The 17,620-nt window shown below is 43.4% G+C and overlaps 1 protein-coding gene across 1 annotated transcript in view; it reads left to right on the forward strand.

Moving 5' to 3' along the window:
- The first annotated feature begins 1,997 nt into the window (after nucleotides 1-1,997).
- Nucleotides 1,998-17,620, forward strand: part of ctnnal1 (catenin (cadherin-associated protein), alpha-like 1) — a 54,829-nt gene continuing 39,206 nt past the window's right edge. The window contains exon 1 of the mRNA XM_069682155.1: nucleotides 1,998-2,142. Within this exon, the coding sequence (XP_069538256.1) occupies nucleotides 2,047-2,142 (96 nt within the window). The 5' untranslated portion in view covers nucleotides 1,998-2,046. The remainder of the gene's footprint in view (nucleotides 2,143-17,620) is intronic.

Here is a 17,620-nt window from a genome sequence, read left to right on the forward strand (position 1 = left end):
AAACCTATGTAAACACAGAGGGTTAAACTAAAGCGCAGCTCTGGGGTTTTAAATAAATACTGGCTGGGCCTGAGAGCGGGAGACAGATTTACACACACGCATTCACACACAGGCCATTGTCTTCGCTGCTGACAGAGTGCTAGCCAGCCACCATAGTTGATGATAAAGCAGGCAGCACACAAAAAAAAGCCCTCTCTAACAGTGCCACAGTGCTTATAAGCCGTATCTGCTCTCAGCCATCTGCTGTGTTTGTAATATGAAGTGTTGCTCACCACTTGTCATCCAGTGGCTGCACTTGTAAAGTTAGAAATAGCAACCACAGCCACTTGAGGATACAGAGTATTTGGCAATAGTTTGGTCAGGCTTGGATCCAGACAGCGATAAAACTTTGGGGCCTAATATAGATTCGAGCCACTGGGTCACAAAATAAGAAGAGGAACGATGTAATGCTGGGATTCAACTTTTGTTCCTCATTTTGGAGCATGACAGCGAGGCTTTAAGAGCCTCTGATGCAGACAAATGAGACGTGCCAGGTACTGATAAAAAAGTGTATTAGAAGAACTTCTGGGCCTTATATCAGGAAGCCAGAACTACAACATGAATTATTCCCTTAAAAACACCCATGATTCATTGCGGCCTCCAAAGGAGTCAGATTGTTAAAAATGTCATCCTGCCGTTCCTCTCGGGAACAGATCAACTTAAGGCCGAGATTAACAAAATCTCAGAGGTCTTCACTGCTGATGTTTCGGTGTGCTTTCAGAAATGATGTTTTGCTTTTTAATTTATTTCTCATCATTTTGAAATTAGTTTGGGGAAATTGGGAGAGACATGAGGGTGAGTTGATTGTTACTTTAAATGAGGAGTGAGGGATTTACACTCCTGTTTACCCTACGCATCATCTTCTGCCGATTTGTAAGAAGAAAACAAACACATATTTGTCCACCACTCACAACCTGACTACACATGTTTTTTAATTTTACTTATTTCAACCAAAACCAGATAAGCGTGAAATCCATCCAAAACACACTTCACTTATAAGTACCCTCAGGCCTTGTTTTGGACCGGTGTAACCTCCAGCACCTTTAGAAAATGACATCATGAGAAGTAACGCTTTCTCCAGACAGACAAAAGGAAAAGTTGGCAACTTTTTAAGACAGGCACCGCATTCCAGTCAGCTCAGCTGTCCCGTGAGGCTCAGTCAGTGCAGCCGGGTTTGATTGGCATTTCTGGTGTGTATTTGGAGAGGATGATAAGGGATTCTCAGACTCCAGGGGATAATGTGGGATTCTTTGTCTCAGGGATCAAACCGGAGCTGTGCAGCGAGGGAAGCATCACTCCACTCTCTCTCTCTCACTCTGTAGGGGCACTGGATGCAAAGTCCTCTGAAATCTGTATGGATGGATGGATTATGAATATTTAAAATCTTTAAACTCCTACATATCCTCTGAAATTTGCATGAGTGGATGATGAATTTTAAAGCAGAAAGTTCTACAGAGCATTACATCTTCCATTTGTGCTTGCTAAGGCCAGATAAATGAACCAGTAATGTTTCAGTTTCAAAATTGTGTATTTAAATTCGCTTTTAATTGCATAACTGCTGTAGCTGAGCGAACAGGTGGATTAGAATCAAGCTAATCTGATTTGAGTGTTCAAGATGATGAATGCACTCTGGAAAGCCTTGAGCTGCACATAAGCAGCCAGCAGTGAAAACCTGAAAGTGAGTGTGTGTGCGTGCAGTGGTACGCGCGTGTATGTGTGAGTGTGGTTGCCCACAGTGGTGTGCTGCTGCAGTCCGCTCCCTGCCGTTGTTGAGTAAACTACATGGACATTAGCGGGCGCAGCGGCACAACCACCGAGCCGGAGTGGATTAAAAGAGCGTGCTGTGTGCGGAGAGCCACTCGATAACGACTGAGTAACCGAGTGAGAAACCCCGGTGTGTAACTGCAAGTCCGTTACACCAGTTTGCAGCCGCGACACAGTTGAGAAAAAGGCTCGTGGTGAAGTCCGTGTATTGTGTTTCAGGCAGGCAGGGAGAGCTCGGCGGGAATGGCTTCATCTCCGTGCGGCAACAGTAACTTTGATTCCGGTCTGGAAATCAAAACTCGCTCGGTGGAGCAGACGCTTATTCCTCTAGTATCGCAGGTGAGTACCAAATAAACGCAAAACAATGAGTTTTACGTTTATTTTTAAGTATATTGTACTTAAACGCACTTTACTTTCACAACAAGAGCCGTGTTCGGAAGCATGAGGCTAACTTTGATTCTGCTGTTTACCTGAGCCTGCATGTTTCCATCGCGTGCTACGTTTAAAGCTTGTCTCACGTGCAGAGAATTCACTAGAAGTTGTTCACTGTTTATTACAATGAGTAATTCATTTCAACCTCATACCAAGTGGACTTTTTATAAGTTGCACCAAACAATCAAATTAGTTAACTGTAGCCGATTTTTATCAAGTCAAAAAATACAACTAAAAGGCAGATATGTTGTTGTTGTCAGGCAGAAGTTGATATGAAATTACATAACAGTTCAGACTACTGTAAAAGGGGAAGTGGCCAAAGAAATGGAGCAATTAAACCAATGACCAGCCATCCAGATAACTATTGAATGAGTTTGTTTTTAATCCCTCACTTTGCCAGAAAAGACCAGAAACTCTCCTGGGTTTCCCTTTACACTGTGAGAAAATGCTGCTTAAGAGGTGCATGAAAGTTTCCCCAAAAGTTGTTTGTTGTGTGTGACTCCCACTTCTCTAATTGGGCCACATTGAGGCACGTGTTTTGTTTCTCAATAAACAGAAGAAGATGAAAGACCCACTTAAGGCCACTGCACTCTTTCAACAAGTCCTCTCCGGCACTCTGGAAACAGTAGTCCCAGCTTTTAAAACATTGAGTTTAGGTCAATGAGTTAATTAATCATTTTGTTGTATCCACCAAAGCTGTTTTGTAGTTAGTTTTCTTACAGTCATGTACTTTTAGGCTGTTGGGACAAGAGCTGATCATCATTTGAGCAGGTTCTGCTTTTAACATGTGCATTGCTGTTTCTTACTGTTGTTTCCAGCTTGTCATCTACTGAATAGGGGAATGACCACCAGTCTTATGTGCTATAAAGGAGAGGATAAAGGAACTTGTAAATGTTCTGTTGTTTCCAGTAAGAGACAGTGAATGTGAAAGACATCGTCCTTCCCCCTGCGAACGCTGAATGCCTGCTTCCTCCCTCTCATTGTACTCGCTCATTTAAAAGATATAAAGGTCACCCTGCACTGAGCGGTCATGGGTTAGCTATCAGAGAAGTGCATCTGTCAGGGGATGTGCGTTCAGTGGTGGCTGTTGTATGATTTTCTGTCATTCATAAGTGCACAAACTTTGGTTGAGAATCCAGGCAAGGTTATACCAGTGATGCAAACAGCAGTTACTGTAATAAGCACTGCTGTGATATTGTGTAAAAGCTTTGAGTAAATCTGCTGCACTCTGCGTTATCTTAATAATATTTACACTGCAGCAAACTTATGGTGCACTCCTGCCCGCTGAGAAGGACTGGCTGAGCTCCAGTCTATAGCATAGAAGAGTGAGCTTTACACTGTTACAGCTTTCAGCATATTAAAGTCCACAGTTTGAATAGTGGGCCTCAAGGACAATCTCTTCTAACTTTCTTTTTTTTCTCTCAGTGTGAGGCATGTCCCCATGGCAACAGAGCACTGCATTGCTGAGAGAAACAACATTTGCAAGGACCGTTATCTCCATATGCAATGTTTGCTTGTTGTTGCTGTGATGTCGTCAGAAGGACGCCACTCGGTCGCTGCTGACCGCTACATTAGTTTCACCTGCAGTGAGCACTTTTTGTTCAGTGTGGTTCCACACATACATCACTGAAAATATGCACCAAACATAGTTGTAGAAATACATCAGCAATTGTATTATTAGGTCTGTTTTTCAAGCAAGAAGCAGAATATTTTTTTGTAATAGCTCTAGTTTCTTTGACGTCTAATCTCCCAGAGGAGATCTTTGGCTTAGTCGGTCGGTGTTGTAACCATAAAACCTAAGTTACCCCTCTCGTGGATCAATACAGGATTATCCTATCTTATCTGAGCTCTGAGAACTTTTAATGGATAATCGAAATGAGACCAATAAAGAAAGTAAAACTTTGTTTGGCTGCACATGTTTGAACTTGATTTCCTTGGTTGGACGTTTTCAGTTAGAGAGGCTCTTCAGAAGAGATGGATGAGTTAATTTTCCGGATGTCTCAGAACCCTTGTGAATGCAAGTATTGCAAAGTTCAATCTTGTTGTGTGTGTCTGAAAAAACGTCCACACCTCCAACAAATGCAGTCATAGTGTTGTCATGTAAACAAGGAAGTCTGCAGAGCACTGTGCTGTGTGGTTAAAATATAGAAGTTATCATATACAGGCGTTAAGAGAGAACATGCAAGACAATACCGATAGGCTATATACCAATGTGACTGTGATAGGCTAACATCTGCAGTTAATTTTCTGGCCCGATACATATTTTGCATCCCTGTTCATAACTTGCATGATTGTTTGGTTAACGTCTGGAATTACCGTAACATCCAGAATATAAATTGTACCGGATTATAAAATGCAGTCTGTTTTTGGGGGCTATCCCAGAGGGAAAAAGGTTTTCTGTAGCTATTTATTAATAAAAATATGTATACAAGTTAATTCAACACTATTTTAATTTATTTTAATTTAAAACAAATTAAAACACACACAAATTACAGCCTGACAGGCTACAGTAACGTTGATTGTTGTGAGAGTGGCGGCTGCAATGGCGATCAACATGGTGCATGTCCGACCGACAACTTGCGCTAGATTATAGCACCGTTGTCTGGGTGAAATACCGTAACACAATAACATACCTATCTGCATTTTATACTGGTATATTGGTCACACTGGTAAATAGGATGCATCCCACATTTTAGATGAGAAAAGAGTGACGAGAAATGAGTGTTGCTTCCTGATGTCTAACAGAAAGTGCTACCTTCACTTGCTGTGTTGGGTGCTTTAGGCATGTGAACAGCATCAAAACCCTCAAAGAAGAGAGCAGGAGTCTTAACAGTCTATATGCCAGTGGTCATTACAAAGACTGATATTTAACCCAGCTTTTGTACTTCAATTACCTCCTTAATGTGAGTAAGATAACTCAGTTAAGGGGATTAATTTGACGGTTCTAAGAAATGGGATTGAGTAACATGGGATATAATTGAATTTTAATGATTAAAGTCAGTATAAACGAGTGTGTGGGCTGTGCTGTGTAGTTTTACTTTGAAAGAAGCTTTGTACGTGTGTGTGCGTGTGCTCACGTGATGTCAGAGTCATTAGATGGCTATCAAAAAGGAAATGAAAAAGCAGTGTTAGTAGGAAAAGCTGGTGTTGGATAAAGTATCCTGTTGCCCACCACTATAACCTCCTTTTATTATGCATCTCCTCTCCTCTCCTTGCTATGACGTTGATATCCTCAGGCCCCTGTTATCAGCTTCACTCCCACCAGTGTGTAATTATAGGCCTGGGAGTCTCCCGGCTTTGCACTACGTACATACACATACCAGATAAACACATGCATTGTATACAGTCCCACCCACCTCTTTTCTTTCCGTGCGTGTACGTTCACCTTTCTCAGTGTGTGTGCATTAATGAGAGTTTTTGCAATTTAAATGGCACCTGAACACGTTTGGATTGTTTTCTATCTGCATCTCCTCTCTAAACAGAAGGAGCTCTTACTTAATATAACAGAAGCTCTCTCCTCAGCTAGGATTCACTAATGTGCTTTTCTCCACCTTTTTTCTGCTGCAGCCATCTCCATACCAATGGACCTGCATTGTGAGGGGTAATGAATTGCTCTGGCGGTGGTCAAAACTGCAATGGGCGCCCCACCGAGAGAAGTGAATGCGTACGTCTGCTGCAGCCCGCTGCGTCCTACCTGTGATGTGTTATGTAGCCAGCTGGAAGGCAATTAGCAACAATTTGGCTGCGTTTTCCTTCAAATCTCATTCTTGTTTTGAAGTGGTGATTTGAAAATAACAGTTTTTTATAATTGAGGCGTGTTCCTGTCTGGAAGCGGACACGGTGGTCCACAGGCCCGAGGAGGAGTTGGTGTTGTTTTGAGGTTAAGATGTGTGGGAACGAATAAGGTCGAGGGAGTAATAACCAAGACTTTGATCAGATCGGTGAACATTTAAGCACTTGTGACACACTGGCCTTGTGATTCCAAAGCTATGCAGGCTCCATCATTTTTCTGCCGGGCTAAGCCCGGAGTTTCTTAAAAGATTTTCTACTATAATTGGGCCTGCAAAATCCGTTTTCTGTCCAAGTTTGTTAGCGTCGACTTTGTCATGCTTCCAGGGGTTCTGTGGCGCTTGCAGTTTTTGCCTTCTGATGTGCCAAAAAGAAATGTGGGTAAAAAGAAAAAAAAGCCCCTCCATGTTCATTTTGCAGACAAACTGGATTGGAATGGCGTATTTATTACCCAAACAAAAGCTCAGTGGCAGGTTTGAGTGTGATTTGCTCAGAGCATTAGCATTTTGTCACATAAATACCCCATTAAACAAAATGCTGACAAAAACGCGCTTCATAAACACTCTCCTCGCTAAACGGCTCTGTAAGCACGAGCGCTATCGCTCACATCTTCATCCCTCTTTCTGGAAATATTGAAAATGGAGTTTTATTGCGGTACGAGGCACTATTTCCCTCTTAATGTTCCCTGTCCTGTGGCAGCGTGACATGACAAACGTCCAGGTAGTGGAGTTGTTTTTTACGCGCAGACAGAGAGGCATTGCCGTCGCCGTCAGCCCAAACAGATCTGCCTCCTCCAGCCGTGTGATGATAATGAAGACAAATGGGTCCCTGGCGTGAAGGTGAAACCACATGAGGATTACAGTGCCCAACAAGCGTCTGCATACACAGTCACAGAATATACCAACCTCCTGGGAATGATACACAGCGAGCCTTTATTGTGTGTGTGAAAGGAGGGGAGGGGGATTCCAGTGTGGTTTGTGTGTGCGTGATTGTTTGCTCATGGACGACAGAAACTTAATGAATCTGTGGGGCGGGTGTTTGAGGTTTCACGTGTCGACACCTGCATTCTTTCTGTTCATGTTATCCCCGCCATGACTTGTCACTTCATCAGCTTTCAGCCCTTTGAGGCCTCGACATTTCAACAATGCGTCTGATAACACATTTCCACCACAGTTCTAACCCAGGAGGCCCTTATTTTCCTGTTTTGCCATCATCAGTGGAAGATTTCCACGAATGCCTCGTGTACAGGGCTGCACCCGACTCAGCGCTGTGAGTTGCATCAGGTTTGGCGGTTCAATACAAAACTCCTCTATCATCCTCTTTGAATGTGATGTTAGACCTGAAGGATGCAGGTTTATCAGAAGGTCCAGCTATTAACCAGACCTTTCTTGCGGTTTCAAGTCATGCAACCTTCAATTTTATCTTTAACTTTAAACCAAATGAAGGATTTTTACCAGCCAGTGAGCTCAAGTTAGTTACATCTTGTCTTGCAGCCCCTGGGCCCTTTAACCCACGCCAAAGAAGTGTCAGAGAGTCACAGACTTTTTCAGTGTTTGGTGCCTGGAGTGTTTGATTTGAGAGAACAGCAATTCTGTTCTCGGGGGAAAAAAACTTGCAGACAATGAACGCTAAAGAAATACTAACCTTAAAACCAGCTGAGCACCCAGAAACAAGCTAGAGGCAGCTCATCTTGCAGAGCCTCCTTAATGACCTTTGACCTCCAAGGATGAGTTTCGGATGGACACTGATTTTTCTGGGCATTTTTGCCTTTTATTTATAGGACAGCTGAAGAGAGACAGTAGACACTGGGGCTGTTATTTTTCCCAAAAATCAAGTTCGAACGAGTTCAATGTGATATGGAATTATATGAAACTCCAACATCAACCACCCAAGATAACATTTTGGGTACGTTGTGGTACATACTAAAAGCGTAGCTCTGTTTTGAGAAGAGCTAAGTGAATGAGAGTGGGGTGGTAGAGCGAGGGAGTGAGAATGGAAGTGTGTGAACGTGGTTTGTTAAGTGTCAGGAAGCAGCAGAAGAGCAGAGAAAAGAGTGATCGATAGCTGTATAAACAACAGAACTAATGTACAGTTTATGCTGTGTGTGTGCGTAATAAGGACTCCTCAAGACTCAAGCCGCACCCCCGTGATAGGATAGCAGTTAGCCCCGAAGCTAGCTACAGCTTCGGCCCTGGAGCAGAACAACAATAAGTGTCCCCTGTGCTTTCTGACTACGGTCGGGACGCTGAAGCAGGAAAGGTTAACAACGGCTCGGCTCGTTAGTGTCCTCCATTGGTTTGTAGCAGGCAGCGTGTTAACGCCGTCTATTGGACTACAAGGCACACTACTTTAAACGTGAGAGCATTCTGGGACTCTGGAAAGCAGATATTTGTTCGTGGGCAAGCGTTAGCTATCTGCTGTGTTTCAATTTTGAATTCGATCACATCATTACAGTTCGAACTATTGATATTTCACCAGGTATGGAAAAACTCCCGTTAAAAACTTGTTTTGTGAGTTTAGAACGAACCATTATGTTGCCCCTGCTCTGTCCTCTCCTCTACTGACTCTTCCAATGTGGACTTGTCGGGAGCAGCCTTAATACACTCACACACTCTTTTTTTGCATATACAGTATCTGCCTCTCCTCTCCTTGTGTTTTGAGCAGCGCGTATGGTTAAGTGTTGTGTTGCAGCAGATCCCCCCCAGGTTCAAACATCAAATATATATCTAAGTGAGCCTGACTCACATCATTGTTGTATAAATGATGATCTGAGGCTATATTCCTGCTCGGCGGTAGGTAGTATACGCAGACAGTCAACAACCCTTTGTCATCAAATTGAAGTGAGATGTAATTCCCCTAAACGCCTCCTGTTTTCCATTACAGTTGCTGCATTAGTCGGCTAACTTTCTCACCTAAACCTCCAACCCCTCACTTATTCTCTCTCTCCATTTTTTTTGTCTCTCTCTGTGGCGCACACACAAATGTAAACACACATGTGCAAGGCTTTTATAACCAGCGTTCCCCCCTGCGCACCTTTTTACACTCTTCTCACTATTGCTATCAGGGGAGTCATTACACATCCCTGTTCTCTTTAAGTGCCGATAAAAGGGCCCGTCTCACATGCCCGGCCATTGACCTATCCTTTTGCTGATATACTTCCAGACGTGTCAAGTGTGTAATTGTTTGCGTGTGTGATCGCACCTGGAAAGAACAGCACAGTTAACCTAATGGTGAAAAAAGCTATCTCACCTTCTGCCGTTTAAGCTATCTGAAGGCAGAAGCTAATAGCGATATCCACTTTTAATTGTCTCACAGAGAGCGTCTGCCTCCGACCATGATGTAGTGCTACAACGCAGGGGTTGATAAAGTATTGATTAAACATCCTTCCCATTATCAGAGGGCCTCAAAGTGGCATTATTCTGTGTTGACTGAAAATGGAAAGCAATTTCAGGAGCCTGTTCTCTAGTGGCTTTTGGTAACACTGATGGTTTGTTTAATTTGAGATTTCTGCCAAAGAAATAGTCCCAAAGAAATCACTTAATCTCACACAATAAATCCAGTTAATCTTAGCGAACTGTTTGAAGCTTTGCATTCTTATTTAGCATCGAGTGCCAGTCGAGCCCATTACCGGCCCGTGTTTACAGTACATTCTGAGTTTATGATGGTTATGAGATCGTAATGAGACGTCTCATAAGTGTGAGCGCACAGGAAGAGATCTCTATCAGCGGGGATGTGGTGCCTAATGTAGCGTGGTGTTGTGTTGTCCAGCCTAACTGGAAGCACCCTGCGGAGTGAAACAGATGCACGAACACACGCCCAGAAGCACAGACAAGGACACAGTTATTGACATTAATTACTCTGCAGTCACACAGAGGCCATCTGTGAACTTTAGGGGAACTGCACAATTGCCCTGCCAGTGCCTCTGTAGCTCTACATGTGTGTTATAAAGAAAACAGCTTGATATACGTGTATTAATGAAACGAGTGTGTATTTTTCCTCCCTATCAGAGATATAAACACGGACAGAAGCATGAGGTGTCTCTGTAGCTGCTGTCAGGACGACACTGCAGAGTGTGGAAGGACAGCCCTCTTACTGTAATCTTGCAGGCGTGAACCCTCCCACTCGTCCTGTCATGTATTGCCAGAGATATCACACAGCGTATCTATATTGTCTGCTGCCGGGACAACCACAGGTAAACACATCAGTATTTGGCATGCAGCTGTTTGTGTCTCTATCTGTTGGCGGTCTCTTGGCACGGCGGAGTGATTATTCCAGTCTTTTGAACATGACATTGACTCGGACAGTTGTTGACAATATTGAGTTGAGGCCTTGCTAAGGGACGCTCTGCAAATACGAGAGAAGGGAAAACCTCGCTGGTTGTGTAAAGATAAAATGCGGCTCAAAATTGCAGTAGTGTATAAACTTGACATAAACCTTTTTAAATATGTGCCTTTTAAATGTTTTGTCTTCGCTGTATATATTACACTACTGTGCCTTATTCTCTGTATCCCTTACGTCTTACACTTTGGGCCCCCACTCTGACAACAACATTTTAGACAACTATGTCCCGCCCCCAGCTTAATTTTTCCATGACGTCATTAAGTTAAGTGTGGGTTTTTCCTACAAGTAGAGCTCCATTTTTTTTAGCGTGGAATTGTTTACATGCTGGCAAACTGGCACCATTATTAGGGGGTAGATAGTAGCTCAGTCTGTAGGGACTTGGCTTGGCCTCAAGTCCCTGTATGGACCCCTCCTGGGCAAGGTGGCCTTGAGCAAGGTATCTCTCCATTACTGCATGTCCATAGGGTCCTGTTTGTGCATGTGTATTTCAGGCCTGTGTATGTGTAGCATTTCCCCTCAGGGATAAAAAAAAAAGTATTTCTTCCTCTTCTTCTTCTTCTTCATTAAAAGTAGCCTATGCCAAATAGTAACAAGTAACAATTAGTAATTAGCAACTAATATTAGCAATGTAGAAGAATAAGAAGAAGAGATACTTTTTTAATCCTGAGGGGAAATTAAGTGACTCATGGATGTAAAGAAAACCATCTTAAAACCTGATGACTTTCAGGCAAGTTCTGGTCATCCTGTATATGGAGCTTTTCCACAGCGGATCCATAGAGGTTTATTTCAGATATATGTACATCACAGATAATGAAGTCCTCAGGAGTTCGTAAATCATACAGAATCTAAAAATAGTACCATCAATAATGGTATCATGTCTGTGAAGTCATATTTAACTGAGTTATGACTCCGACTATGATCATAAATTTCGTTCGCATATCGTGGCTTTCAGGCTCTGGGGGGTTTTAGCACCTTAAAGAACCTCGCTTGCATTTCAGGTCAGGCAGCATCTTCCCCTCACGTCTGTACCCCCTCCAACTTTCCCTCGCCCCCCCCTGGGGAGGCGCGCCTAACACTTTGAAAACCTCTGCTCTGTGCGACAGGCTAACCCGTACTTTATGTATCAGTTTCATGATCCTATGAGGATAGCAAGATAACCCCCACAGGACTGTCATAGCATTAATAATTCATAAAGGAAATAGCAACAGTTCTAAGAGACAAGAAAAGTTTTCCCAGATGAAATGGGGGGGGAAAGGTTGGGGACCACTGGAAGAGAGGATCCGGGATGATACTGGAACATCTTTGTAGTGTGTAAACACAGCTTCTTCTTTTCATGAGAGGATTACATAATATCTTGATTAATTGTCCACTGATTTCTATCTTTAAGGTCATGCAAAATGGAAATATCTGACGCACTTCCCAAAGCTCTCCAAGCCATCGTGTTTGCTCTTCTCTGCCGCTCCAGCAGCTACGTTGCTGACTGTACCACAGAGGAATCCGGCAGTCTGGCTTGTATGTGTTAATTGCTTTCTTCGAGCGTCTTTGAACTTCTCCCCTCTCGATAATGAGTTCCTTTAAAGAGATGAAGTTTGACATGACAGAACAAAGAGAGTGTGAAGGACACGGGGAACGCAGAATACCAAACGTTTTCTTATCTTTTTCAAATTCTGAATAGTCAGAAATTTGAAATATTTAAAGGTGCTGTGTCACTCCAACCTTCTTCCCATCATTCAACGTATACATATGAGAATTTAAAAAAAAGTTCACTCACTAGTTTGTCATTTTAACCATCACACTGCTTCAAGTTTGAGGCAATAAAACCCAGTAAAACTTTGAGGCACTGCTCATACTTTCTCTCACTTTATGTTGTGAGCTCAGGGTGTTGCTGTGAGGAAGTATCAGTATGTAAGATGCTATAGCGCCTTGTTTGTATGCCTTCTGACCTTCCTCTGTTGCACTGCCCAATTTCCCAACTCTGTTTTCCTGTCACACACACCTAACTCTCGCGCCTTGTGCTTAGTTTCTCCCAATCTCTCCCTCCACTTAGCCCCATGTTTTCTCACGTTTAATCCCAATCTCCCCCGAGAGTGCGGCGTCCCCGTATCACCTCATTAATTGTGCTGCCTGCTGAAAACCTAGCCTGTGGGCACAGGTAGAGTGCTGAGCTGAAAAGTGTTTCTTTACTTTTCCTCTTAGGACCTTTTACCTGTTTGTTTCCATGCTGTAAACTGAGACGCAATCCTCAGCCCTGCATCTATTCTGTAACGGGAACAGCGTGTAACCAGCTCAGCCCAGATTTGGCTCTCGTTCTCTTTCACACAGAATACCTGGGAGTGATCATGATGATGGTATTCTCACCAGCCTTTGTTGGAACGTCGCATATCTTCAGGGGAAATGTTTTTGGAAGGCAACGCAGTGTGTTGAAAGCACAATTGTAAGCAGATAGGATCTCAAACACTGCAAACAGACTAGGTCCCAACTCATTTAAAGTTGATACAGAAAACATTACAGAGAAGAGGGACGCTGCTTCTGGAAAAATGGGGTTTGTTCTCAAACACAAGCAGGAAGCTATATTTAAAGTAGCCAGATTTCCACAGGCCATTGTAACGCTACTGTGAGGAACTTACAGTTTGTGTTGATTTTGGCGCCCCCTGTGGACAAAGCTGTACCTCTTATCTTTTTGCTGATTTTGTCCTGTAGGTGCGTAAAGGGCCAGTTTGCCGATTTTCAACCTCAGCCCTATCATGCTGTTATGGGGAGCTAATGCCATTATGGTAGGACAGCGGCTCTGTGCCTTTGGAGGACGCTGTGCGCTTCTCCAATGGGCCCTGGAAAACCTCCGCCAGACTACATAAAACACGCCATCTGGCGGAGGCCAGGGAGCTCTGTAAACTACACTTCCTCAATCTAGGACGCCCGCCTCTGATGTCATGTCTCGTTGAAGGTCGTCAGGTTTGAAATGTAGACTGCAGACCTGAAGATTTTTTAAACGATCCATCGGTATATTCTCGTCGTATTTTAGATTCTGTACCGCTCTGAGCCATTGCATGCAATGAAACGGTAGCATTTCACTCCAGCATCTCTCGCTGGGCCGTTCCTTTCAGAGGGAGGGGCGCAATGCACGCTGGGAGTTGTAGGAATGTAGAATGGGGCAAAACCACGAGCTGTTTGTACAACTTTCTCCACAGCTATGGCGCCAATTTCAAATATGATTGCGTCTATCGACACCAGCTTTGACTGACAGTGGCTTTTTCATGGGGCGAACTGCTCCTTTAAGTGGTGTTTTTAACAAAAAACCTCATCCAGTCATATGTATCACTCACTTTTAATGTTTGCCCTGGAAAACGTAAAATAAGGCTGCATGCAGTTAATCCCTTCGTCTGACACCTACCCCCCGCCAGCAGCTTCAGGCATTAAAAATAACCATAATAATCAATCTTGTCCCTGATAGTCTAGTTTGCTTTTGTAGCTCATATAAAGTAATAAGAATTGATTTCAGTCTGTTTCATAACCAGCGAAAAACTCCTCACAGGAGCTTTAAAGTCTCCTCAGATGACAGCTTCGGTATGGGAATGTAATGGGTCAGTAACTAAGAAGGAAAGACGCAGCGCTTTGAATTCTTATTAAATTGCCGAAATATATAAACCAGCTCATAAGTTTTGCTCGTAGAGATAATTTGCACCACATTTTATGGATTGAATGTTGCTGAAGCAGAAATATAAAATGCTGCAGGAACAACTCTTAAGACCCTGAAATGAGTAAGCATTATTGCACTTGTGAGACTACAGAGGTTTGCAGGGACATTTAACTTCATCGCACGTAACGCTTATGAAACAGAAGCTTTGTGGTGGTAAAACTGAAGTAATGAAACTCAGCTGTGGTTGTTTACAGCCTAAAGTTAGCTTGTTACTTCTGATGAGTGCATTTAAGCTTCAGAAATCTTAATGAACAAAATGTTTAAGTATCATAAACGATGCCACAGAGAGGATTTCATGCAGGAATTGAGCAGAAAGAGAGTCATTTAAATCCACTTTCAAACACACATTCAGCTCAGCGTCGATGTATGTACCCGGCTCCATCATTATGAGGAGGGTGTTCTCATTTAGTCGCTGTTTCTGGGTGACTTGAGCCAGTGGGTGACAGCTTGGGGCCACACAGCTCAGTGTGGGTGAACTTACACACACACACACACTCCCTGCCAACCCCTATAAATAAGTTAAAGTCACTCACCTTCTATAAATACGGTTCTGGTTGTTCCGGACATCCAAGCGTGTCTGTTATCTGAAGGACTCTGAGTCTCTTGTGTTTAGATGTGAGAGTAACTGATTGAAGTTGTTGTTATGGGTGCGGCTTTATGTTCCTGTTTAGATTAGATTGCTGCTTGTGTATGTGAACGCTCCTGGTACTGGTTCAAGTTAATGGTTTTTTAAACAGAGCGATGTCATATAGGGAAAGTGTGTCCCCTAAGCCCCCCGTGAGTGTGTGTGAGAGAGTCAGTATGTCACAACACAGGCCATTATCCCTCTAAAGTCAGGGGGGGCCGCATTCCTTTACCGGGCTCATATTCGCATCTCCTACAATGTGTTTCGTGTGACTCCTGTCTGAAAATGTGTCCATGTATTCTTTATAGGACCGTCGCGGCTAAGGTCAAAGGTCAAAGCATTAGAGAGGGAGACCTTCTTGCACTCTATACTGGCTGGTATGCATGAGTTAGTTGCTTTCCCCCCCTGAGGGCTTGAACTCCGCCTCGCCTCACCTCATCAATGAATCATCCCTCTCAGCCACTATCCCTCCGCATCGAGGGGTTTGATGTTTGGTTTGACACACTTTATTGATTTATTAATGCAGTCATTCACTTTTTAAAAAGTCCCTCTCTTCTCAAATGTCAAACCTTCAAGACCACATTCTTGGAGAGACCTTTTTTTCTTCTTCTTCTGGGTGACGATTTGTGTCGCTCTGGGGGTTAGTTTGCAGTTGACGTCTTATCTTTCGCATCTCCTTCCTTTCATCTATAAAATAACCGGGAGAGCGAGTGGCCTGGAGGTAGTTTGTGCAAATTATTGTAGTTCTTTCATCTGACACTGGTGTTTTTATTTGATTTGTGTCTCTATAGACGCCTTGGAAACAAAGCACATTTGTCTTAGTCACTTTTCTCCTTCATTTAAGAAAAACAAGCTTTGCTTTATTCCCTTTGTATCAGGTGTGTTAGGTCAGCGTCCTCCGAGCGGCCGCCGAAGTCCCTATGCTCTCCTATGTAGAACATGCTATCGCTGCCTGTGGGAGGCTGTCACAGAGGCTGGTTAAGCCACTTGCGCACACTGTTCACTGCACACTATTATTTGTCCATTACTTGTAATTACCCATCATGATGACTGATGGAATGTTTTCCAGGCCGAGTTGGCAAGCAGTTAGGATTATCCTGTTGAGGACTTTGTATAATTACCCAGTCATTAAACACGGCTCAGCGTGACAACGGCCTGAGGGGGGCGACTCGCCAACGTCTCGGCTGTCGCGCTCGTACCCTCGGGTTGTGGGAGCCGGCTGTTGTCGTCACGCCATGTTGCGTTCAAGAAAGTGTCTCTGGGACCCACGCTAGTTGAGCGATTGCTGCTGCGTCATGTCAGTGTGGCCTGCATTCAGAGTCCAAACTGACTTCTTATTTGGAGTTTAGAAATCTCCAACACGTAGTATTTTAATGACAAGGCTGTAATTGTCTCACTTGTTTCAGATCGGACTTGTTGTTTCATCTAAATCATGTTGGGTGATGATGGATCTGGCGATCGTTCTCCGGCAGGTTGCAGCGATTTACAGTTCTGCCTCTTTGAGTTTTGCCGAGGTACTCATCCATCTTTACTTGCAGCCCAGCAGATCCTGACTGAGATAATTGAGGAGCAGACTGAAGGACACAATGGAGCCTCATCAGTAACTGGAGGATGCCCTTTTCAAGTGCTTTTTATATCAAGTTTCAACAACACAAAGATATCATGGAGGAGGACAATCAAAGTCAGATGGAAAGAACAAAGTAGGGACGCTCCCCTGGGCCGTATTGTTTTATTGGGTGGTTTCAAAGAGTAAAATTAGTTCCTGTGTTTGTTAATATTGCGTCATCTTTCAAGGTGAGACTGATCTAAGTTAGTTTGTTTCCATGGTTGACTTTTTGGTCTGCTCATTCAAGCAAAACAGAAAACCTCCACCCAATCGTCGAGTCAAGTTATTCATTAATTTCAATTGTTGGTCTTTTTATGCATCAACAACAGACGGTGTCTGCAAATGAAACCTCGCCTGAAAGGTTTCTGTTTGTTGTCTTTACCTCCACTGGCATAAATACAAATATGAATATTATATTACAGAGCTCAATTAGTGAAATGAAAAATAGCTTCACTGTGAAGTCAAAGGCTCTCGCCCTGCCTGGAAGTTATGAAACTTCCCTTGAATGTTGCCAGCAGCCAAATCTGATGTTGAGATTGGAGACCTCACATGTCGATGTAATATGTAATGTCTCAATGTTTTCCTCCTGTGGTTTGCCTCCTTTGTTACTTCTCCTAGCCAAACTAAACAACTGCCACATCCCTGTAAAAGATTGATGCCCAGGCACAAGTATGAAAGAGACGTCTTCTGTGAAGTAACCTGGTTTTCTGTGGAACAAAGAGTTCAGTGTAGCCCGGAGAAATGTGTAACTGCATACGGTGTACATTTCCAAATGGGTGGGATCTCATTTGCATTGCCCTGCTGCCTGGGCCGGAGATGCCTTTGATATACAGACTTGGATGTTTCGCGAAAAATGCGCTTAGATCAAAGACGTCTTCGCTGTGAAGTTTTCATGTAAAGAACAGTGAGATCCAGTGCTGTCAGTATCTCTTGCTTTTTATCATCTGTTTTACATGAGTCTATTCACCCTCCAGGATGCTGTTTATCTCCCCTTTATGAGACTGTGATGTTCTTGCTGGCAGTTTGTAGGGGCTGTGGCTGTCTTTAAGGCATTATACAGTATTTTACATCTGTAAGAGATGAGCAAGAAGATGCCTGTTTTGAAGATGCCTGCAAGATGTTGTTAGGCTTTGCCATTTATCCCTCCATTCTATGTACATTGCTGTTATCTTCCACACACTGGAAGGAACAGTACAGCCTATATCCAGCATACAGGGCTGGGGCTACACTGATGAGACGTATTGGGAAACATGTTTGATTTATTGATTTCTTTTTTGTTTGACAGTTGAACCTCCCCTGTAATGTGTTGTTGCTCAAAATAAGTGGA

The sequence above is a fragment of the Semicossyphus pulcher genome, unplaced genomic scaffold (assembly GCF_022749685.1).
Source record: "Semicossyphus pulcher isolate SPU_LCO1_2020_fin unplaced genomic scaffold, fSemPul1.0.p SCAF_5, whole genome shotgun sequence".
Taxonomy (NCBI): Eukaryota; Metazoa; Chordata; class Actinopteri; order Labriformes; family Labridae; genus Semicossyphus; species Semicossyphus pulcher.